The following is a 22,967-nucleotide window of genomic DNA, read 5'->3' as shown; positions in this document are numbered from 1 at the left end:
ATGGGATTTCTTTATTTGAAAAATAGTGCGCTTTTTGTGTGCTTATTTGGCCACAGTTTTACACCCAGGAGATCACTCCCACAATCCTCTTTCTTTTCAAATATACATGATCATGAAAATTGCTTAATGGCAAATGAATCAAACAGACCTTGATGAAGGATACAAATTTAAAAAAAAAAGGGAGGGGAGGGGATTTTGTATTAATTTCATTCCCATCACCCTGTACTGTATTCACTTTCAATGAAGATAAATAACCATTCTTTAACTGGCACCAGCAGGGCTGCTGTATTAGAAAAGCATTTCTTTACTTGCTGAATAATACACACGCACGGCACGGCGCTGGGTTTGGTATTCGCTGTTTATATCATCGCTTTGTTTTTAGGGTTCCTATTGGGCAATAGACACAAATCCAAAGGAGGATGCACTACCGGCACGGCCAAAGAAAAGGCCACGGTCTGGAGAGCGGGTAGGTTTATTGTGCCGTTGAATGTCTCGTTTTTTTACACATTATGGCATCTCTGTTAATACCCTCTACAGCTCTACCTCCCAATGTCAGTGGAAGGAGCAGTATTGTTTGAGCCCTTGTCACACTATCGAACCACATCTCGGTGTATGAAAAATGGGTAGTAATCTCTTCCTATATTCATATTTTTTTTTTTGTAAGAATAAAGTATTATCTATCATATGTTAGTCCTGTATGTTCTGTACACGCCCTCTGTTGCCTCTTGGTAAAGAGCATTGCAGAAGAAGGGCCATATTCAGATACTAACATCGATTTATGAGGCTTCATTGTACGTGACAGAATTAAGAATTAATGTTTGTATATGGTGCACTCTCTGAATCTTGGCCATGGGATTATAAAAGGTCTTAGTATTGAATTAGGGGGGGGGGGGGGAACACGTTATAAAATATTTTATATCTAATGTACTTAGTATTATTAGCACCTGTACAGTTACAATGCAGGCAAATATTTGCACGCCATAGTATGCTACAGTCTGTTTATTAATTTTTAAAATTCTGCTTCTCTCTTTCGAACCCTTTCAAATCTGTCTTTGCTGCACATTGTACCTCTGTTTTATGGGGCGCGCGCCAGACATATGTTCCTGTGTAATTTTCATCTTTTTGGATTGTGATCCCTTGATTGAACTGTTTGCAAAGTATGTTACAATAGGATCACAGAAAATGCTCACACTGCAAAGATGTCTCTTTGGTGCTGGCTTTGTGCCGGGATCTTAGTTCTGTGACCAGCTTTTAGCATTTTGAAAATGTAATTTAGTTTTGAATCTTTTTTTGGGTAACTATTTAGGTGAGGCTCATCAGTGGATGTAGCCAAATAACAGTCTGCTTCAGTGTCAAATCGGTAAAATATCTTAATCACAAAAAAAATCTATAAACAGAAGCATTGTTATATAATGTAATATACACTCCACAGGGGTAAATTCTATAGACCAGCGGTGCGCAAACTGGGGGGTGGGAGATTTTGTCTGGGGGGGCGCAGGCAGTTGCAGAGGCCCCACGCTCTTCCCTAAGGCATTTAAATTGAATGTTAGGGGATTGTGTGAGGCCCCTGCAACACTCCACTAACCGGGATTCAGCCGGCTGTGTGCAACGCAGCTTCAAATGATGCCGCGGGGCCATGTGACGTCACACGCTTCAAATGATGCCGCGGGGCCATGTGACGTCACACGCTTCAAATGATGCCGCGTGACGTCATATGACCCCACAGCGTCATTTGACGCGGATGTGCGGTAGGCGGGGAGCGCGAGTGCCAGGGCAAGCAAGACAGGGCGGCGCAGCAGCAAAAGTTTGCACGCTCCTGCTATAGACTATAGACCCTTTTTGGGCTGTTTTGGACCGAAAATCCCTATTGAAGTCTATGGGAATTTTTATCCGAAAACAGTCTGAACGTCCACGTGGCGCATATAAAATTTCTCCCTCAGGCCCGTATTCACTATAGGGTGCTGATGCTTAACACGTCCTAACTGAGTTCTAAAGCTTAGCACCCCTTAGTGAATATGGGCCTAAGATTGTATTATCTTTGGAGCACTGACTCCATTCTTCCAATGTTCACTATTGTACACTTATTCCTGCTTGTTCGCATTATATCAATAAAAATGCAATACAATGAGGGCAAAAAGGAAAGTATGGCTTTAGAAATATACTCTATTTTGTGTAACAAGCTCGCAGACTGGTAGGTAGGAAAGCAATAAAATGTAAACTTGTATTATATGTGCTTCAAATTGAAATCACTAAACTCCTCCTTATTTCTGTGCTTTTTTTTCTGCATCTTAGGCCTCAACACCTTACAGCATAGATTCAGATTCCTTGGGAATGGATTGTATCATCTCTGGAAGTGCCTCTCCGACTCTGGCTATCAACACTGTGACTAATAAAGTAACTTTACTCCATTTCTCGGGCAAAACAACAAGTTTAATTCCCTTATGAGTATATAGCCCTATATGCCCCCTCCTAATGTCCATTTTAAAATGAGATAGAAATACATCTACGTGTGGATGACATTCTTTTCTTAAAGTGTGTGTGTGTGTGTGTTTTTTTTTGTTTTGTTTTTAAGAGGCTTGGAACAGGGCAAGGGGTGGGGGGGGGAGGGAGAGGAAGGGATTGAACCAAGATATTTTCGGCTCTGGCACCCCTTGGTTCCTGAGACACCTTTTTTTTAAGTGCCAGTTTTCTTCCATTCCGGGGAAGCCAAAATCGAGCCCGTAGGAAGCCGCAATAGATGACGACGTGACTTCCTATCGGGCGACCTTTTTAGGATACCAGGAAGTACACTGGCACCTAAAACTGTAAGTATCTCGGGGAGGGGGAGAGCCCCGGGGGATATCCCCTTGGCTTCAGCTCTGCCAAGCAACCTGGTTTCAATCCTGCTTAAAAAAAAATGTATTTGAGATTTTGGCAGGGTAGCTGCTTCAAATGAGTCCTACTGTATGGAGGTTGCACTAACAAAGGTTTTATCTGCCATGAATTCTCCACAGTGTAAAGCATCGGTATAACCTAACATGAAGACGTGTGGCAGACCTGGAATGGGTTCTATTTGACCGTTTTAGTGCTTTGGGTCTGACTGGGACAGATCCAGTCAGACTGCACATCCCCTAACTCTGGATTAAGGTGCTACGGGGAAGAGCAGTATGGTGCAAACAAATCTGACTGTATCATGCTAAAGTCAGTGACATGTGGAGGCTGTAATAATAACGTACACGTCAGCGACTGCCACTATAGTTCTTATTTTTATTTGTTTAAACACATTTCTGGGATTTTCTAGTAGACGTCGGAATTGTCTAGGAATATTTTTACAGAAGTTCTTAATGCTGCTGCGTTCCAGCCCCTCTATATATTGGGAGAGTATCACTAGCTCCATGTGTGCACTGTACAATTGTTAAGGTGCTAAAGTGAACTAATGGGCCATAACGTGTCTTCAAGCTTCAGAATGTGACTTATGGGATAGCACTGGTTAGTTTATATGGCCCTATATCTTTTTTTCAGTGCCATGCTGTTCTTGTATTAGGAATCCCATATTAATGACCATGATCAACCTTTGACAATGTATTTTACACCTTTTGATGATTATGTTGTCATGAGCCACATTTGTGTGGAGCAGGGGAGAGAGATGCATCGAAATGGCTCTTATTGGTAGACGGTACTCATTAGTTTTATGTTCACCTATATTGCCAACTATATTTTGAGAATAAAAAATGTTAGAGCATTGGTTCCGAACTTCAATACCTCAAATCCTTACGTACCCCCAACAGGTCAGGTTTTAAGGATATCCCTGCTTCAGCACAGGTGGCTCAATCAGTGGCTGAGACATTTTGAGGACTGCAGTTGGGAACCCCTGAATTAGACTATAGAAGTTTGGTGTATTATTTAGAAGATTGTGTGTGTGTGTGTGTGTGTGTGTGTGTGTGTGTGTGTGTGTGTGTGTGTGTGTGTGTGTGTGTGTGTGTGTGTGTGTGTGTGTGTGTGTGTGTGTGTGTGCGCGCGCGCGCTCTATTTTTTTTTTTTAAATGCTTAGAACTTTGAGCTCACAAATGGGGTTGAGCCCTAACATTTGATGCAAACACAAGTAAATAATAGTACAGCACATAAACACAAATGTTACACATCACCCCCTTACACTGTAAAGTAGGGGTAAAAAATGATGTATATTTCAGTATTCTGCCCCAAGAACTGCTCAGCATCGTGACTGCATTGTGACTTGTTTCTGAGATACGTACCAGTGTAGTTACCGGTGTTAAATCTCTCTGAAAGGAAATCGATGTCACAGGGTCCGTGGGCCACTAGGAAGCTGCAACGTAATCAGTGGCAGCAAGTGTTGGACCGGGTCCTACATTTTTTTAAAACCGGGTAACGGGTACCCGGAAGATTTGGCACCTTTCTATCCTGTCGGGTACCCGGCTACCCGTTTTTTCACTTACCTGGGGGTGGTGGAAACTTTCCTGGGGTGGAGGAAGCCCGCGGCGACATCTAAACAGGTAAGCAGTGGTGTGGGGGTGGTGGGGTGGCATCAGTGTGGATCCCGCGCGGGAGCTGCAGGACTCCATACTGCCCTGTGAGCTGGGACCATGTGACCGGAGCAGGAGAAGAAGCTTTCCTATTGGACAGCCGGCTCACATGGTCCCAGCTCACAGTGCAGTATGGAGTCCTGCAGCTCCCGCGCAGGCTCCACACTGACGCTGATGCCGCCCCACCGCCCCCGCACCTCTGCTTACCTGTTCAGAGGTCGCATCGGGCTTCCAGCAGGTAAGTAAGAGATACTTTTCAACTACCCTGACATTACCCAGATACTTGGCACCGGGTCCACTTTCCAGCTGCCGGGTCCGGGTAATTTCCGGGTAGCTGTAAAGCCGCCGGGTACCGGTACATCACTAGTTGCAGCTTGTTATTGGACAGCCTTTTAAATATCCAGGAAGTAACACCGGTAACTTTCCCGGTAAGTATCTCGGGAACGGGACGGTACCGGAGCTGAAAGTAGCACAGTTGAGAATGGGGCATTCTCCCCCCTCGTGCTTCAAATACTGAAAAATAAAAAAATAAGAAAAAAATGTTATTTAGATGGAATTCCTGTTTAAAAAAAATAACAATTACAGGCTGTTTGGGGCCTATTACCTTGTCTACCAATTGCAAAGTACTATCATAAATGGGATCTTGTCTTGGACAATAAGGAAAAGTCTGCTGCAATATTTTTCCTATTTAGAGTTTTAATTACAGTTACAACCACACATTCAATAACTTACGGTGGGTAAAAAAGGAGCAAAAACCCTCCACTGTGCAGTAAATAAAAATATCACTTGTGAGCACATTCACATGTCTCAGCCTGCAACCCTGCTTTTCACCATTATCTCTTGGCATAGTGCTTGCACTGCCGCAAGGGATTCTGGGAAACATGGTCCCCTATAAGCTAGTTACAAAATAGATTTTTGAATACTTTCAAATAGTCTACAAACCGTGACTTAAAAAGGGGTGCTTTCTATAAAAATACACGGAAAGGATATTGCACATCTCTGGCAAGCAAACTAAATGTTACTAGTACAGAAAGCCAAGAGAACGCACACGTCTTTAACAGCGCAGCTTTATAAAAGTTTTAATTAGGCATTCCGCTCTGTTCTAACAAATCAATGCTTAAAACATTCACTGCCATGAATATATACCATATACTGTATACCATATCATTCTTGTTAATTCCACCAAGTTCCATAAGGAATATTTATAAATAAAAGTAACACTCTGAGGCTTACTCACAAACACCTTGTATCTGTAGCTGTAATTATTAGCCTGGATCTGTTCTGCTGGGTAGTGCAATGGGTAAGAAAGATATTCTTATTTTATGACATTACTAAATATTACATGCATACAAACTGGTGCCATAGATAAGTACCTGTGTCACAATCATGCATCATTGCTTTTGTAGTTTACTCATAAGTTTCTTAGGGGGTAATTCAATATATATCTGAGTTGGGTGTGAGGGCCGTTATCGAACAAAAACGCCCATTGACGTCAATGTGATTTTTCGCCCGATAACATCCTAAATAGCCGCAGCAGACTAGGATGAATTAGATTCAGATGGCAGATCATATCGCAGTGTATGAGAGATTCGAAGATCTATTCCCTAGGGGGTTATTCATTAAACTGTTGTAGTTCTAATCAGGGCATTATCATACTGACACTCCCATTGAAGTCAGCTGGAGTTTCCATGTGATAGTGCCTCTATCCTCACTATCGCAGGTTAATGAATAAACCCCCCTGTGTGCTTATTTGCATGTCGCAGACTAAAATCTTGCTACCTGCACTTAAAACAGGCATGCTCAACTCCAGTCCTCAAGCTCCCTCCAACAGATCAGGTTTTAAGGATATACCTGCTTCAGCACAGGTGGCTCAATCAGAGACTCAGTCCTTGACTGGGATATCCTGAAAACCTGACCTGTTGGGGTTACTTGAGCACCACTGACTTAAAACGCCACATGATATTTGAGAGACTGGAACATGGTTGGGTAATCTCTGTAAATGCAACGTTTTTTTGTTAGTTGTCATGTAATCACATGACAACTAAGTATTTGGTATGCTTATCGTCTACATTTTAAACACATGTTCTTTCTTTTTTATAGGTAACCTTATATAACACAGATCAGGATGGCAATGACAGCCCACGAAGTAGCCTTAACAACAGTCTTTCTGATCACAGTGTGTCGTCTATAAACTTGAACAGTGTTGGCAGTGTACACAGCTATACGCCGGTAAGCTTGTCGTGTGCATGCACATTGTGCACTTTAATGTGCTTCCTTCATTCTCGTGTCGCCAATTTGTTTTCAAGCATAAAATGTTGGCATAACAATGACCCCTATTTACAAAACCAAACTCATTTGATGTGAGGGAAGATTGTCAGCTATTATGGCTTTTAATATATTGACTTGTTCTACTAAAAATAGGTGGCACTTGTCCTTTTTTATTTTATCTATTTACAAAATGTCATATATTTTTCTGGGCAGACATGAGCTCTTACATCTTAACGTGAACTGCTAACACTTATAAAGTCTTTTCTTCTTCTTATGACAGATGTTCATATAAAAATAGTATTTGGGATCCTGCTATGTGTTTTTGTTTGTTTGTTTTTTTATTATGTGCATGTATGTCACGGGAGACCAGGACAATTACACCAGGGTCAGTACACTAGACAAACTGTAGAGTTGAAGAAAAGTGAATTTATTGGAAACAAAGATTCCACAAACCTCCAGTACATACATAACACACAAACTCACCCAACTGGGGGAACAACCTAGAGCCCTAGGTATGGGGATCTCAGTCCAGACGTTTACCCCGATACGTATTCCCAACTTGCGCTGCTGTCCTCTAGTAGGGGCAGCACTGCGATGCTCTCCGCTAGTCAGCAGTTTTAAATTCCGTGCTGTCGCTTCCTTTCAACCTCCTTTGCAAGTTTCCGGGAGCACTTTTGGAGGATTTTGGATATTTAAAGGATCCACTTCGGCTCTCCGAGTATTCCACAACAAGTCTCTGGAACCAAAGCCGGGTTCCTACTGATCTATCCCTCGGTCTCCATCCACCAACTTGGAGGACAGAGTCCCGGCCAATCCCAGAGCGGATTGTCTTTAGAGTCCAATCATCAAGCGAGGGCTCGCCTGCGTAGAACCGAAGCGAGGGGAGGTTATCGGACTTCCAGGACAGCCCACAGGGGTGGGCTTCAGTTGAGCGGGGCTTTTGGATGGACCAATGGAAATGGTGCCTACATGGCACAGTCCCGGCAAGGGTTCCCCTGGTCTGCCCAATATCTCCTGAAGGGTAGGAGACTCAGTCTGGGACAAACAATGGTCCCCCCTACGGGAAACCCCTTTCCCCCACACTGGAGTTCACAGCCCTGCCTCGCTTGACAATGTCCCAAGCCACTCGCCTTATCTCGCCCAGGATCTCCTTTGTGTTGAGCCTGAATATTTGTATACCCATCTTCCACACAAACCCTGCACCTTTAAACCGTTCAACATAGTTAACCCCTTGTTCCCGAAGTGCTGGAACCAGGCTACAGAATGTCAGCCCAATGTGAGCACAGTACGCACATACAGGATTGGTACAATAAACTGTGCATACATATATGAATACAGTACATCATGTTATTGACAGGTAGGGATAAAGGCGGGCTTAACCTTTTTTAGACATTGGCTAAATCTTCCCCTACATTCACAATTTATTTAATGGGTGGCCAACTCCAGTCCTCAAGGACCACCACCAGGTCACGTTTTCAGTATATCCCTGCTTCAGCACAGGTTGCTCAATCGGTGGCTCAGTCTTTGACTGTGCTGAAGCAGGGATATCCTTAAAACCTGTGTATCCTTAAAATACTTTTGTTCTGTTTACAGTATGTACTGTACAGGGTCATAGAAGTGACAATGTGCACTACACAACATCCATAGTTAAATTGTAATAATACCATCATTCAACAGAGAATAATAGTGCATTAGAGAGGAATAATAGCTAGCATTCTCACCTGGAAAAAGAACTGCCCAAGACAGTGAGAAAATAGGCAGGAGCGTTAGTTGATATATTTGTAGGTATTTTTGTTTATTAAAAAACTTTTTCAGAATTTATATTGTGGTTGGACTCAAATGGCTTCTGAAAGGGAACTGAAAACCATGAATACATATTTTTAAACAAACGTTGTATAAATACAAGTAACAATGCACAACAGTACAAAATGTATTCATTATGCTTCTCATTCAATATTAGGTAACAAGCCATCCAGAGCCATCTGCTCAATCATTACCACAGCAGCCGTATAATACACAAGATCGAGACAAACTTTTCCCTGAATATAATTTTGAAGATCTCAGTGATTCGTTTCGAAGCCTATACAAGTCTGTTTTTGAGCAATCTCTAAGCCAACAAGGTGGGTAGCTTTTATTTTTTTTAATACCTCCAGAGGTGCAATAGAAATGATAGAATACACATGTAGGTATAAGTGTATATACTACAGTATATGTGTTTTCCAGAGATTGGAGTGAAAAACAGGTCTGCTTCAAAATAAGGATGAAAGTGTGACTAGAAACATTAGTATGGGATCCTGCAGCGCATACGGTCCCATATATTAGAGCAGTGGTTCTAAAACCTTAACTCAGAGCTTTGAGTCAGACCAGGTTTCCGAGCCAACTGCTCAATATTCTACTCATATATACAAACTGGGTGCATTCACGTGTGTTCCCGTGCAATGTGTATTCCTACAACCTGGTGTGGCTGGTGGATCCCAAGGAGAGTTTGAGGAACACTGTGTTAGAGAGTTAGTCCTGTGCTCTGTGGATCGCTACATAGGTATTGTCCTTTTTATAAGAAGCTTTTATGAGACAAGTGAAACTTCTGTAGATCCTACACAATATGTGCATAGCAAAATAATGTTGGTTAAAGCATAGAGAAGAACATTTAATAAATGAAGTGATGATATTAACGTCTTACATGTGAGTATTTATATAATTGCTGCAGACTTGCTTGTAGTTGATGATTGTGATTAATACCCGTCTTCTTTGTCATTAGAAAATGAGCTATGCATCTTAACATATCTATCCTGTGCTGGCACAACATATATGTAATAAGCATAACTCTGTTTTACTTTCAGGATTGATGAACCTGCCTCCAGAGTCATCACAGCAGACACATTCTCCTTGTTCATATCAGCACTCACCTAGCAGCACAATGAGTTCCCAGCAGCACAGTAGCCAAAATAGCCTGACAAATAGCCATGCCAGTAGTCTTGGCACAGGTGTAGGTGATTCTATTGGGCAGGTTCACTTATCCCACACCCAACTGCACACACAGCAGTCACCACACATACATCACACCGTAGTACATCATCAGCATCCACAGCAGTGTCCACAGCATACATCTCACTGTCATCAACACACTCCACATCAATCACAGCATCCTCAGCAACGCTCACAGCATCCTGCGCCACATCAGCATATACAGCACCACCATCCGAACCATCAGCATCAATCGCTAGCACATCAGACATCTCTAGCACAGCAACCAATGTCCTGTGGTGCTGGTAAGAGCTTTTCATTTTTAAAGATGTATATTGTGCCAATATCTGCGTTTCATTCTCTTAAGTCTTCTATCATGGGTAGGAAGGCTGCTCATGATTGAACCTGTGACTGCTCAAATACTGAATGGCTAGTGCTGCTCTGTGTTTGCCCAAATGTTCGACACGTTCCGTAAGTGCTTCATTGCACACCTAATAAGGACTCGCCCGCTAATGTGTTTATAAGTCAACTGAAGCCACACTGGAGTAGAGGTTGTAAAATGGTCAGTTATTAGAGGAAACAACAGATGTATGATAATGACATTTCCCCTATAGACAAAATTAAAGTATATACATTGTATCATAAAACCTGTATGGCTACCCACGTATTACTTATTTTCGGTTTCCATTTTAGGGCTTTTGTACATGGAAACAAAAACGTGTCCATAAACATTTGTTGCAAAGCATACCTATATTCACAATTGCTATTGTGTAACATATATATTGTATACCAGTTGTAGAGGGTAAAATAGTTGCCATTTAACATAGGCCTGTATTTACTAAGCAGTGGTATTCAATTAAACACCCTCTGACACACTAAAATGAATAGGCTTTAAAGTGTCTTCCGGCAATAGGTGTTTATGAAATACGGTGCATAATCTTTAATCACTTGCGAGTCGAAGGTACTAAACACTGTTGTTTGACAGACATACCACAACAAAGGTGGTTGATATTTTGGTAAACATACTTGGAAGTTGTAATAATCTCTGCTTTTTATGTTGGATTACAGATTATTCAAATCCACTAAAGTATTAAGGTTACATAAGTGATTTATTTCAGTGTGATTGATACTATGCTATGCTTCTATTGGTAGAATATGTTATCCAGCCCCCTTCTGATTTTGATGTGGCTGCCTATACTTTGCCCTTATTAACACCAGAACTGACACCATCACATTTAGTAACATCAGGGAGATATGTTATATAATATCACCATATTTCTGCCTCTGTATATGGATGTGGCCCTACCTTCCTAGAGGAAGAAAAGTATCTAGCGCCATGTACATTAATGGCGCTATATACATACATACACACACACATACACTTACACACACATACATACACACACACACATACATAGACACACATACATACATGCACATGCGCACACACACACGTACATATTCATACACACACATACATATACATACACACATACTGTACATCTATACGTACATACACACACATACTGTACATACACACATACATACGTACATACATACATTTTATAACGGTAGTAATGCAGAAGAACTTGAAATGATGTGCTAACTTGATAACAATATTGTAGTTGTACTAAACCATTGTAAAAATCCTTTATTGTGTAGAGTGGTGAATGTACAAGGTTTCATTGTCCCTCCCGTACGTGTCCCCACAGATTGGTACTCCACGCTAGATATGCTGAAGGAAAGTTGCCGTATTGCCAGAAGTGCCAACTGGTCTGATGTGGATCTTTCTCAATTCCAAGGTGTGTATTTTATTTTGATTGCTGGACTAACCCCTTTGCACACCCTTCTGGTAGCGGAGAGGTTAAATAAACCACTAAGGGCCTTATTCTATATACGCCGAAGCTGCTGTTCAGGCTTTTTGGCCCCGAAATCCTCATTGAAACGTATGGGGATTTTTTGCTAAACACAGCCAAAAATCTGCCGCTTTGGACAATATACAATTGCCCCCTAAGCATCTGGCATGTATTTGTAATCTAAACCAGTGTGAACGGCATAGTCCAATATCTTTGGAAGAGGAGTTGTGTCCCAGGACTCTGGGTGAGCCTATTTATTTTATTGTATAAAAACACAAGCAGAGCAGGTTGCTGCTTTAATGTAATTATGAGTTTGGCAGGATGGAATAGGACTTGGAAGCCAGTGTGAGACACATGCACCCACTGAGTAGTTTCATGTCTGTATGTAGAATGTGTATGATAGATGTACTTCTCTTATGCCTTGTGGACCACTTTAAAGGTTCCAAAATGTTACAGCTGTAGATTGCATCTGTTAAAGCGACGTGTTGCGTTTATACCGGTGCATTCTTTAGTGGTAGTGCTTTTGAAAACAATGGTTAAGGTGATAACACAAGTGTTGGTTAACGTGGTGTTTTGTGCGTTAACCGGGGTAATGTCTGCTACATGTGTACTTTAGCATACACTAGAATCAATTTGTGATTGCATTTGGAAGACTACAGCCTGTATTTGTCACATGGGGAGTAGCAATTCCAGTCAGACTTGCAGTCGGCCTTGCTACAGCAGGCTGGTTAATCACAGCGGATCTCTGCTTTTAAATATGAAAGACTTACAGACTCATTCGTTAGCTGGAAAATCAGAATCAACCATTCACCTCTCGTCTTGTATTCTCCTGTCCTTAGTCTGAGCTTCATATGCTCTGCCCATTCTACGATAGGTAAGAGAAGACAAAGTTTCTAATTCAATCAACTGCCACCAGCAAACACACGTGACAATTGTAGTTAAATAGAGGTTTATTTACTAAAGTCTCCTGACTGCAAAACGAGGGCAAATCCAGTGAAAATAAACAGCACAAGCTTCACCGAGGAAAAGGAATCCCATTAAAAGCAATTGCCCTTTTTTTCTTTGATAAATCTGGAGCAATTCTTTTGTACTGGGGTTTTCCCACTTTTGTAGACCCCCTATTTAACTGGTTCCAATAAGAAAAGGAATCTATAATTGGTGTTCAGTAGAATTCAAGTTTTTCTTTCTTTCTCAGGTTTGATGGAAAGTATGAGACAAGCAGATCTTAAGAATTGGTCGCTAGATCAAGTTCAGTTTGCAGACCTGTGCTCTTCACTTAATAAGTTCTTTACCCAGACTGGCCTCATCCATTCACAAAGTAATGTGCAGTCACCAGTTTGTCACAGTACTTTGCACAGCACAAAACCTACACAACACCTTGGAACAGGTATTTATGTGTTTGTTATACTCTCATTTGTTGTGCAGAGCTGACTTGTTTCTGGAGAGCCATACAATGCATGCATAAGAAATACAAAGACGGGGAACACTAAATAATGAAGTCTTGCAGGTTCCGTACAACAGAAGTAACTTTGGCCAGAAGAAACGACAAGAGATAAAGTAACACACTTGAAAGCCAAGTACTTGAAAGTACTAATACTATAGTAGCAATAGTATTAGTGAGTGGTAACATGTAACATGCAAACATTTTTATTGTGGATGTTTTGAAGGATTTGGTGTGGGACTGTTCTTTGTTCGCATGCAGCATTGTTAATTATAGCATGTCATTCTAGCAATATGCGGCATGGTATTCCAACATATAATATCAAATTGTATTTTACACCTATGGCGTTTTCTTGTTGCGCAGGAAATGTATACCTGGATTCCAGGCAAAATGTTCCGCCTTCAATGATGGGACCTCCAAGTTATCCCCTTATATCACCCACAGGATCGGCTATGTCAGGTATTTACAGACCAAATGCACTTCTTGTCTCTGGGGCTGGTAATTCTGGGGCTTTAGCACATAAACAAACACACTCTTACAAACTCACCTAAACATATGTCTCTCCCCCACACTGCTTGAACTGTGTAAGGGGCCGGGTGTCGCCCCCAACGCTAACAATGACAGACTCCCTCCCATCTGGATAGGAAGTCCTCTCACCTGGGGGCTGCGGGTTAAGGGATAGTCCTGCAAATAACTGGACTGTTGGGAAGTGTGCTTATGGCTCAGCACTGAAGTAAATATACCTCCTATTTAATAAGCCCTGAAAACTACAATTCATGTCAGTGGCAGTTTGCGTCTGATTGTGGGGCAGTCGGCTGCTTCTGGACTTGAGTAGGCCTCAATATGTTTTTTGGCCCTCTGTTTCTCTGTGGAATTAGGTGCTACCAAAGCAACGTACATTTGCAAACAGCATATATATATATTTTACATTTGCTGACAGAAAACGTTATTTGAACTACTGGTTTCTCCACATAAATCTGGAAAATATTTGTAGCTCAGGGACTTTTGTTGAAGATACTGTATCTGTACCTTATTAAGATAGTTCTGTTTTGCACATCCTCTTCTTATAAGGCTGATGCATAGTAACTACATTTAATCCTCCTTAAATCTATTGGTCTTTTAAAGCAGCATGTAATGCAAAATCTTATATATCTTTTTTATAAATCTGTTGTGTAGTATTAGATTATACTTACTGCCTTTTTCCTTACACTCTCTGTGCCCCTTTTAACGTATTAAGCTTCATTTGGTTGCTATAGCAACTATTTAGGAAACTTCCCCACTTCCTCTTTTGAAATGGGCTGCCATATTGTGTGCCCTGGGAAGCAGAATTTTCACTTATCGATCACAGGAGAACGGATTGATCGTCAGTTTACATAATTGCACTGCCGTAAAGACATTAATTGGGGAGGGGAGGGGGGGGGGGAATTGCAAAGAGGAAATGCCACTTGTTATTGTGGATTTAAATCTGCAAAATACTGGGACAGGAAAAATATTTATAGTTCTCTTAGGAGCTTTTTTTAGTATAGTATGGTATATGCGCCTCCAAATGATAAACCTGTTTTGCTTGGCCTCTCTTCATAAGATTGATGCATGATTTCATGATTGACTGCTTTTAATTCTCTTTAAAGCTGCTAGCAGTTTAAAATATAATAGAGGAGTTAATAATGTGAATGAAAGACTCCTCTTCCTATCCTCTGTGCTTTGGTGCTTGATATATCCTTTGCCAAGTCAATTAGTGTTTAAGGATCACCCCAAGCTGAATCCTGAGTTTGTGAAATATTTATCTTCTTCTTATTTAGGTTCCAAGACATTGTACACAGTGAGCTATAGTAAAGCAATCTGTACTTTGTGTACAAGTTTTATAGCAAGTCCATCCAGACTTTTGTTTTTAATTTTACACACCAGCTGTAGACCCATATTTGTCTTATATTGAGGTTAGCCATCCATGTTCAGCTCAGGCATGTCTGACTCACTCTTGTTGAGTGATAACTCAATAAATAGCTATAAGATTACACTGATCATCATCTATTCAAATATGTGTAACAACATGATCCATACTAATGAAAGATAAAGACGTCAACATTCACCTTTTCACATACAGGCTCTTTCATTCCCTTTCATATGTACACGTTACTATGTATTTATATTATGACACCTATTCACCTATCAACTGGGTATTTTGGACGGATGTTCCTGTTTATACTGTAGTATTTCTGCTTTTTAATGTAAAAGTGCACACTGAAAAAAGGTCATGCGAGGAGGCTCCTTCTTTTGTGTGGTACTTTAACATGTAGGAGGCACTTGCAAGTAAAGTGATATCATCACGTAATGTGATGCAAATGACAAGTTATGGCACATTTCCATGTAATCTTAGTGAACATCAGGAAACACTCAGTAATATTGGCAGATATTGGGTTTTGCGGTCCGTTTGGGATGTCGTCGTTCGCTTGCTACACAAGTTGTCAGCAGGAACGTGCATGGCATTGAATATGTGCAGTCTTTCCAAAGACGTGCACTCCCTCATCACTGAAATGGATTCCCGTTGTCCTGAACTTACACACATCTCATTTATTTGTGTCGTTTTATTTGCAGGCACAGCTATATTCACTGTACTTAAGTAAATGAAGCTCAGCATTGTCAATAATAAATGCTGTTTTAAGTCACCAAGATAGTTATGTTGAACTGCTTTACACTTACCATCTGATTTCTTCTTGTTAACAGGACATCATGGAGTAATGAACCAGCAGCACATGATGCCGTCATCCAACTTCCACATGCGTCGTCCTCTTCCTGCAGATGACATTCAAGATGATTTTGATTGGGACTCTATTGTATAGCACTATTAAAATAGTTTTATTGTCTTGTCCCCCCCCGTGTTATTGGTATACGTGACCATGAATGTGATCCGAAAAACTAAAGACATCCAAATAACAGAACACTGCTATCAATGTTGACTTTGATGACAATCAAACTATACTTAGCAGGATAAATTAAATGAATGCTTTGGGGTGACTTTGTAATACTTGTTTGTTTCCCTGGTAAGCTGCCGTCGCTCATTATCGTTATGTGATTTAGACAGCTTGTTCAGCTTTGTGTTAACTAATGTTGACCACAAGTGTAACACTGAAATCTGGAGAGAATCTCTTTTACAGCACAACTTTCAAACAATACATTTTGCATTTCAAACCTTCCTCTATTGGATAAATTGCCTTTCTCTGGCACTCTCAGCCTGGGCCGTGACAGTTTTTTTTATTTTCCTAATTATTTATATGAGCTATTCATAGTGTACTTTTGTATTCTTTTGTGAAGGAACCTTAATTATTATTGTACTGCCATTCAGTATAGCAATCCAAAGTAGTTCTATGGTTGCAAGCGTTATTTAGTGCCATAGCGGCCCACAACAGAATGCAGATAATTCGGGCAGCCAAGGTTGTTTTTAAAAATGGGACGGTTGAGGTACACATGAGGTACGCTTCATACCGTGTGGTGTGATATTTTGCACCAACGATGGCATTTTATCCTATGTAAACTCTGTGATATTCCCGAGTCACAACAAGATCTGATGTGTTGTCTTGTGGAACAATGTCACGTGCTACATCTGTAAACGCCAGAACTGTCGGGATGTTTTCTTTTTATGTAAAGTTGAGGCGAGCTCTGGCTTTCATAGCAACCGTACCAATGTCAAAATATGTCCTGTATGGATAGATCCAGGAGACCAGGAGCCAAGCAGGAACTGTATGTGTTACTGTGTGCTAAAGCACTGAAGAGATTATTTGTATAAAGTATATATATATGGTCTACCAGAAAGTGTATGAGGGTAAGTCCAAGGGCCAGCTGCATATACAAAACTTGTGCTCTAAACCTGATCACAAATTGCCTTTGAGTTTTTTTTGTTTTTTTTCAACTTTGTGCAATATTGCCATTGCAAAACTATTTAAATGTTTACATTTTTCTAGATCTTTAATAGTTTCTTCGGTAGTTGTGTATCTGTGCAAGAGCAAAATACATTCTTTTTTTTAAATAAGAACTCCTTGATAAATTATTTAGCTATACATAAAGCAATTGGCACTCAGGATTGTGTCCAATGCATTTTAAAAGGCAATATTGTGATAGAAAATATGTGTTTATGGTACTGAAAATTCAACCACCTGCACATGTTTATTTTTTATTGTTATTTGCATTATTGTATTAAAATTAATCTGATGCAATACACCGTTGCAATAAGCAACATTTAGGTTATGCAAAGCAGTTCCTAAAATATTTTTGTAGAATTATAAATTGGATTCATTAACCTATTTTACCTGTATTTGATTTGGTGTCTTCCAAAATATACAGAGATAATTAGTCATTGTTACATCATTACACAATATTTTCCATGTATGAGTTGCAATTTAACAGATGTTGGTGTCCTGCATGTATTGCATCCCAATATAAAAGGGCATTGCAGGTTTGATGAACATTGGCCTATACCATGTATGAATAGACATCTTTGCAAAATGGGGTGGTCCCCAGCAGAACGCTGCATCTTACAGGTTGGAGACCACAAATGTTACCAGAGAATGTGTTTTGGATTTGTAGACCACATGGTATCGGCAGAATTTGTCATGTTTCTGCATCTATGATCATGCAAAATGGAGTAAATTCTCCAGTGGATACTGCCTATTACTAAAATTGGAGGTTTACAGCAATTGAGAGACCACAGAGACTTCCCCATAATCATTATTAAAAAAAAAAGACAAATACAATATTTCACTTGCTGTAGCGTATGTAAAGTGTGAAAATGTCATCCGTAAACCAACAAAATAAATATTTTCACTGTTACTAGTGTCGCCCTACAATGCTGTTTTAATAAGATATCTGAAAAATATATTTGTATGTTTAGAACATTTATCTCTTGAAACATATTTATCCAGAACAATATTGGCTTTGGAGGGGGAGGGGGAGGGGGGGGGGGGGAGAGGAGATTGCAGACACAACAACACAAGTTTTTTTTGTATGTCCACCTGTTGTTATAGCAGTGGTTGGCAACTCCAGTCCTCAAGGGCCACCAACAGGCCAGGTTTTCAGGATATCCTTGCTTCAGCACAGGTGACTGAACTGATTGGGCCACCTGTGCTGAAGCAGGGATATCCTGAAAACCTGGCCTGTTGGTGGCCCTTGAGGACACGAGTTGCTCACCCCTGTGCTATACCACGATTGAATCGCCTATTTTCATATCAGACATGATGAGTTTTTGTATTTCCCTTTTTCTTTATCTGTTGTACTGCTCAAACGTCTCGTATTGATGTGTAACAAATGAGATATCTTTCCAGCATAACAGCAATCCTGGCATTTGTGGCATTAGTGATTCTGTGTGTTTATTGTATGTTTCTGTAAATAATAATCTTCAAATTGTCATGTTTCGAGGCAAGAAGCAACGTTCGAGGAAGGATATTTCAATAGGAATAGATTATTTTGATATTGTTCATTAAGAGGATGATATATGTGTACATATCTATATTGTATATACGTGATGAACATGGATTTGGCTCTTTTTGTGCAACACTACCTTCTAACTGTACTGCTGTTCTACAGTCAGTGTTTTAATGTTTATACTTTTTTGTTATTGCACGGTTTAATACATTTGCTGAATAATAAGCAGCACCGATTTCTTGTAAAACTGCAGTGCTGTAAAAATATAACACGTGTCATTAGGATTGTTGCTGACAGACCTGATATGCATGAAGGGCACTTACAAAATAAAAACAACATGCTAACTGATTTCTTTATATCCTGTGATTCGACCGTTTGTTCAAAAGGCAGATTAATGGAAGTCATTAAAAAGACAAAAGTAGGCAGTAAAACAGAAGCCGCTATTTAATATGTGGTGCAGGTTACATCCTCTGGTTAAAATAAAAAAATGTATAAAAGCACACACACCTCCCTGTTTCCCTGCTTCTCACCACAATGTGAATAGAGGTTATAAATAAATGTTCCAGAAACATCCTATCCCTGTAAGGATACTTTTGTGGTTATCGCAAGCATTATTGTGGTAAATATTCCTATGCCTTTACTACTCTTTCAGTAAAAGAAAAAGAAAAAAGAACGTCCCCACATTTCCCCTGAATATATGGATCACATTTTTATGTCCTGACAATTATTATTTTTCTCTTCAATATACCACCTCCTACATTAGTTAAAGCAATTTGCATTTCATGTCTCTTCCCCCCCCCTCCCCACAACATCTGAACCCTAATATCCCCTGGAGATAAATACTGTGGATCAGCACCTCTTCCCCAGTTACCCAAGATATTTTATATTTAATGCCCCAGTCAAGAAACAAACACAATGGCTGGGATCCGGCCCACTCTGGCCACCAGTAGAAATCTAGGACATCATTGGGACATGCCGTTGTGGTTTTCCACTACTGTAAGTGACTCCTGATGTTTGTGTGTGTGTGTATATTTTTTTTAATTACCAGACAATAAAAAGTTAAATATCTTGGAAACTTCAGTTCTTGAAGTTAAGAACAATGCTGTTTAGTGCCGGGGACCTCTGTTTCAGATAATGGTAACAAATACATCTTGGGAGGTTTGTTGCTTGAAGATTGAGATATTCAACATCATCCCACTGTAGCACAGAAATACAATGTAAGCAGTGATTTATTTATTTTATAGTAAACATTTACTGCTGGTGAATTTGAAACATTCATAAAACAAACATTGTTTGTGCAGTATAGAATTATTGATTGGTGTGAGTACATGACATACTTGGTACAGTACAAGGGACCTGGGTAAACTGGCTTCTCAGCATCCCCCCCCCCCCCCATACTTTAAATCACCGTCTGCACAAGCTCATCGGCACTTCTAGGAAAATTGTAACCTACAATTTGGCCTTCCTGACTCATTTGGCTCCCCTCCAATCTATTCTAAATGCTGCTGCTAGAATCACTGTCCTGCCCAGAACGCATGTGCCCTTAAAACTTAAAAGACCAAACATTATTATAAGTAAATGTTGGTAAAGGCTACAACTTTATTAATATTAACATCCATCTTTTTAATTATTCACTCCTAACACCGTCAGCCTTACCGGCTATAAGGTAACAAACGACCAATAAATATTGTACCAAATATTTACTCTGCCTCCCAGCCAAGAGTTTAAATTTATAACCATCAAACCATGAAATAAAGACAGGACAAACAACCATTTTTTTTTAAATTTAATGATATACAGTATATATCATTAAATTAAAAAAATATATTTTTAATAAAATGATATAACAGATATATACAGATAATGAACACAAGCAAAAAAGAAACATTAAAATAAAAGCTTCAGTTTAAACAATTAAACTGAAAAATACAAACGGGAGGGAAGGAGGCGATGCAAGAAAATGTAAAATGCCTCCCTTCTAAAACTCCGTGTATAGTTACCCCCCCTCTGCCTACACACGTGCACCCATACACGGCCCAAATAACCGCCGATCGCGCACCTACCTACACAGTGACCAATTTTTTTTTCAAATAAGATACCTATACATTAAGAGCAGCGCGCAACCAGCAAGGTTAACCCTGGGATGACAACAGGGCAGAGTCCCCTGGCCAAAGACCAGGATCCTGTACATTCTCACACTCCTAAAAATCTCTGCGTCACTCCTGCGTGAAATCCCTCTCCTGGCTTCCTATTAAATCCTGTATTACAACAAAATTCCGTCTTTTAAGGCTATATAGTATATACTCTTCTGCCCCATCTCACCTCAGTCCTAATTTCTTGCTATACATAGTTACATTGTAGATGATGTTGAAAAAAGGCATTCGTCCATCAAGTTCAACCTTTGCTAAATTTAGATGACAGATACATAATATATCTGTACTTCAAGTATATTGATCCAGAGGAAGGCAAACAAAAAGCCCCCAGTGACATATCATCCAATGATATCTCTTAAGGAGAAGAAAAATTCCTTCCTGACTCCAAGAATTGGCAATTAGATTACTCCCTGGATCAACATCCTTCCCATTTATACTTATTTAGTATATCCCTGTATACCTTTCCTTTCTAAAAAGATGTCCAACCTTTTCTTGAACAAATCTATTGTATCTGCCATCACAGTCTCCATGGGTAATGAATTCCACATTTTAACTGCCCTAACTATAAAGAACCCTTTCCTTTGTTGCTGTGAAATCTCCTTTCCTCCAACCTTAAGGGATGACCCTGTGTCCTTTGTACTGCCCTTGAGATGAATAGTTCTTTTGAAAGCTGCTTGTACTGTCCCCAAATATATTTGTATATAGTAATCATATCCCCTCTTAGACACACCTTTTCTAATGTAAACAAATCTAATTTGGCTAGCCTCTCCTCATAAATCAAATTATCCATCCCCATTACTAATTTGGTGGCTCTTCTCTGCACTCTCTAGTTCCATAATGTATTTTCTAAGGAGGGTACTTAATAAAGGGTCTTAATTATGTTTACTTCCCTTCAATCCATGTCCGTTTAATGCAAGATAAGATCTTGTTTGCCTTTGGGCACTATTGCTAAGCCTACTGTCTACAAGCACTCCTAAATCCTTCTCCACCAAGGAATCCCCTAATTTATCATCATTTAATTTGTAAATCGCCTGTTTATTCTTTTTTTCCCCCAAATGCATAACCTTACATTTATCTGTATTAAACCTCAAATGCCATTTACCTGCCCACGTTTCCAGTCTCTCCAAGTCCTTCTGGAGAGAAATGACATCCTGCTCTGATTCTACTACCTTACACAATTTAGTATCATCAGCAAAGATGGAGACTTTGCTCTCTATGCCGACCTGTAGGTCATTAATAAACAAGTTAAAAAGCAAGGGTCCCAGTACCAATCCCTGAGGTACTCCACTCACGACTTTAGCCCAACCTGAAAAAGTTCCATTCAAGACAACCCTCTGTTGTCTGTCCTTTAACCAGTTTTCAATCCAGATGCAGATATTTTTACCGAGTCCAATTTGTTTCATTTTGTACACTAACCTCGTGTGGAATCGTATCAAAAGCCTTTGCAAAATCTAAGTAGACCACATCAACTGCATTACCCTGGTCTACATTCCTACTTCCTCAAAGAAATGAATACGGTTAGTTTGGAATGACTTATCCATCATAAATGCATGCTGACTATTACTAATAATTTTGTTTCCCATTAGGTATTCCTGTATATTGTCCCCTATTAAACCTTCAAGTAGCTTCCCCACTATTGATGTTAGGCTTACAGGTCTGTAATTCCCCGGTTGTGATCTAACTCCCTTTTTAAATATAGGCACCACATCTGCTTTACACCAATCTTGTATTGAGCCTGTGGAAATGGAGTCTTTGAGTATTAAATGTAATGGTTTGGCTATTATTGAACTTAACTCCTTGAGAACTCTTTAATGTATCCCATCGGGGCCAGGTGCCTTATTTACTTTCTTTTTATCAAGCTGCCTATGAACTTCTTCCTCAGTTAACCAATTGTTTGTTAATATAAAGGTTGTTGCTTCCTCCTGCGGCACTACTATTGCAATTGGTTCCCTGGTAAACAGAGGCAAATAATTTGTTATTCCTTATCTCACACTGAAAGGGTCCTATATTTTCTTTTCTATTTTTGTTATTAAAAAGGTATTTAAAAAACTTTTTTGGCTTGATCTTACTTTCTATTTCTATCCTTTTTTTCCATTATCAATTTTTGCTCTTTTGCAACTTTTGTTACATTTATTTTTTTTGTAATTCTGATATGATACATGTCCTTTCAGGCTTCAAGAATCTAAACACCTGCCTCTTTTCCATTTCATCCCCCACCTGTTTATTTAGCTACATTGGTTTAAACGTATTTCTTTTATATTTATTACCCAAGGGTAATAATACACGTCCTCACCTCTTGAGTTCTGCTGAAGGATGTCTTCTGTCTAACCCTTTTGTACTGTATCTAAAGTCC

At 39.9% G+C, this 22,967-nt stretch overlaps 1 protein-coding gene across 2 annotated transcripts in view; it reads left to right on the top strand.

Annotated features, from left to right (window-relative positions):
* FOXJ3 (forkhead box J3) overlaps positions 1-18,817 on the top strand; it is a 52,463-nt gene extending 33,646 nt beyond the window's left edge. For both annotated transcript variants that reach the window (XM_075605086.1, XM_075605087.1), the window contains exons 5-13: positions 383-466; positions 2,293-2,394; positions 6,621-6,749; positions 8,749-8,908; positions 9,629-10,057; positions 11,465-11,554; positions 12,804-12,995; positions 13,413-13,508; positions 15,771-18,817. In XM_075605086.1, coding sequence (XP_075461201.1) covers positions 383-466; positions 2,293-2,394; positions 6,621-6,749; positions 8,749-8,908; positions 9,629-10,057; positions 11,465-11,554; positions 12,804-12,995; positions 13,413-13,508; positions 15,771-15,886 — 1,398 coding nt within the window. In that variant the 3' untranslated portion in view covers positions 15,887-18,817. The remainder of the gene's footprint in view (positions 1-382; positions 467-2,292; positions 2,395-6,620; positions 6,750-8,748; positions 8,909-9,628; positions 10,058-11,464; positions 11,555-12,803; positions 12,996-13,412; positions 13,509-15,770) is intronic.
* Positions 18,818-22,967: the final 4,150 nt, after the last annotated feature.

Source organism: Ascaphus truei, chromosome 6, assembly GCF_040206685.1.
Source record: "Ascaphus truei isolate aAscTru1 chromosome 6, aAscTru1.hap1, whole genome shotgun sequence".
Taxonomy (NCBI): Eukaryota; Metazoa; Chordata; class Amphibia; order Anura; family Ascaphidae; genus Ascaphus; species Ascaphus truei.
The sequence above is the reverse complement of the archived record's forward strand: the minus strand, read 5'-3'. Positions and strand labels throughout refer to the sequence as shown.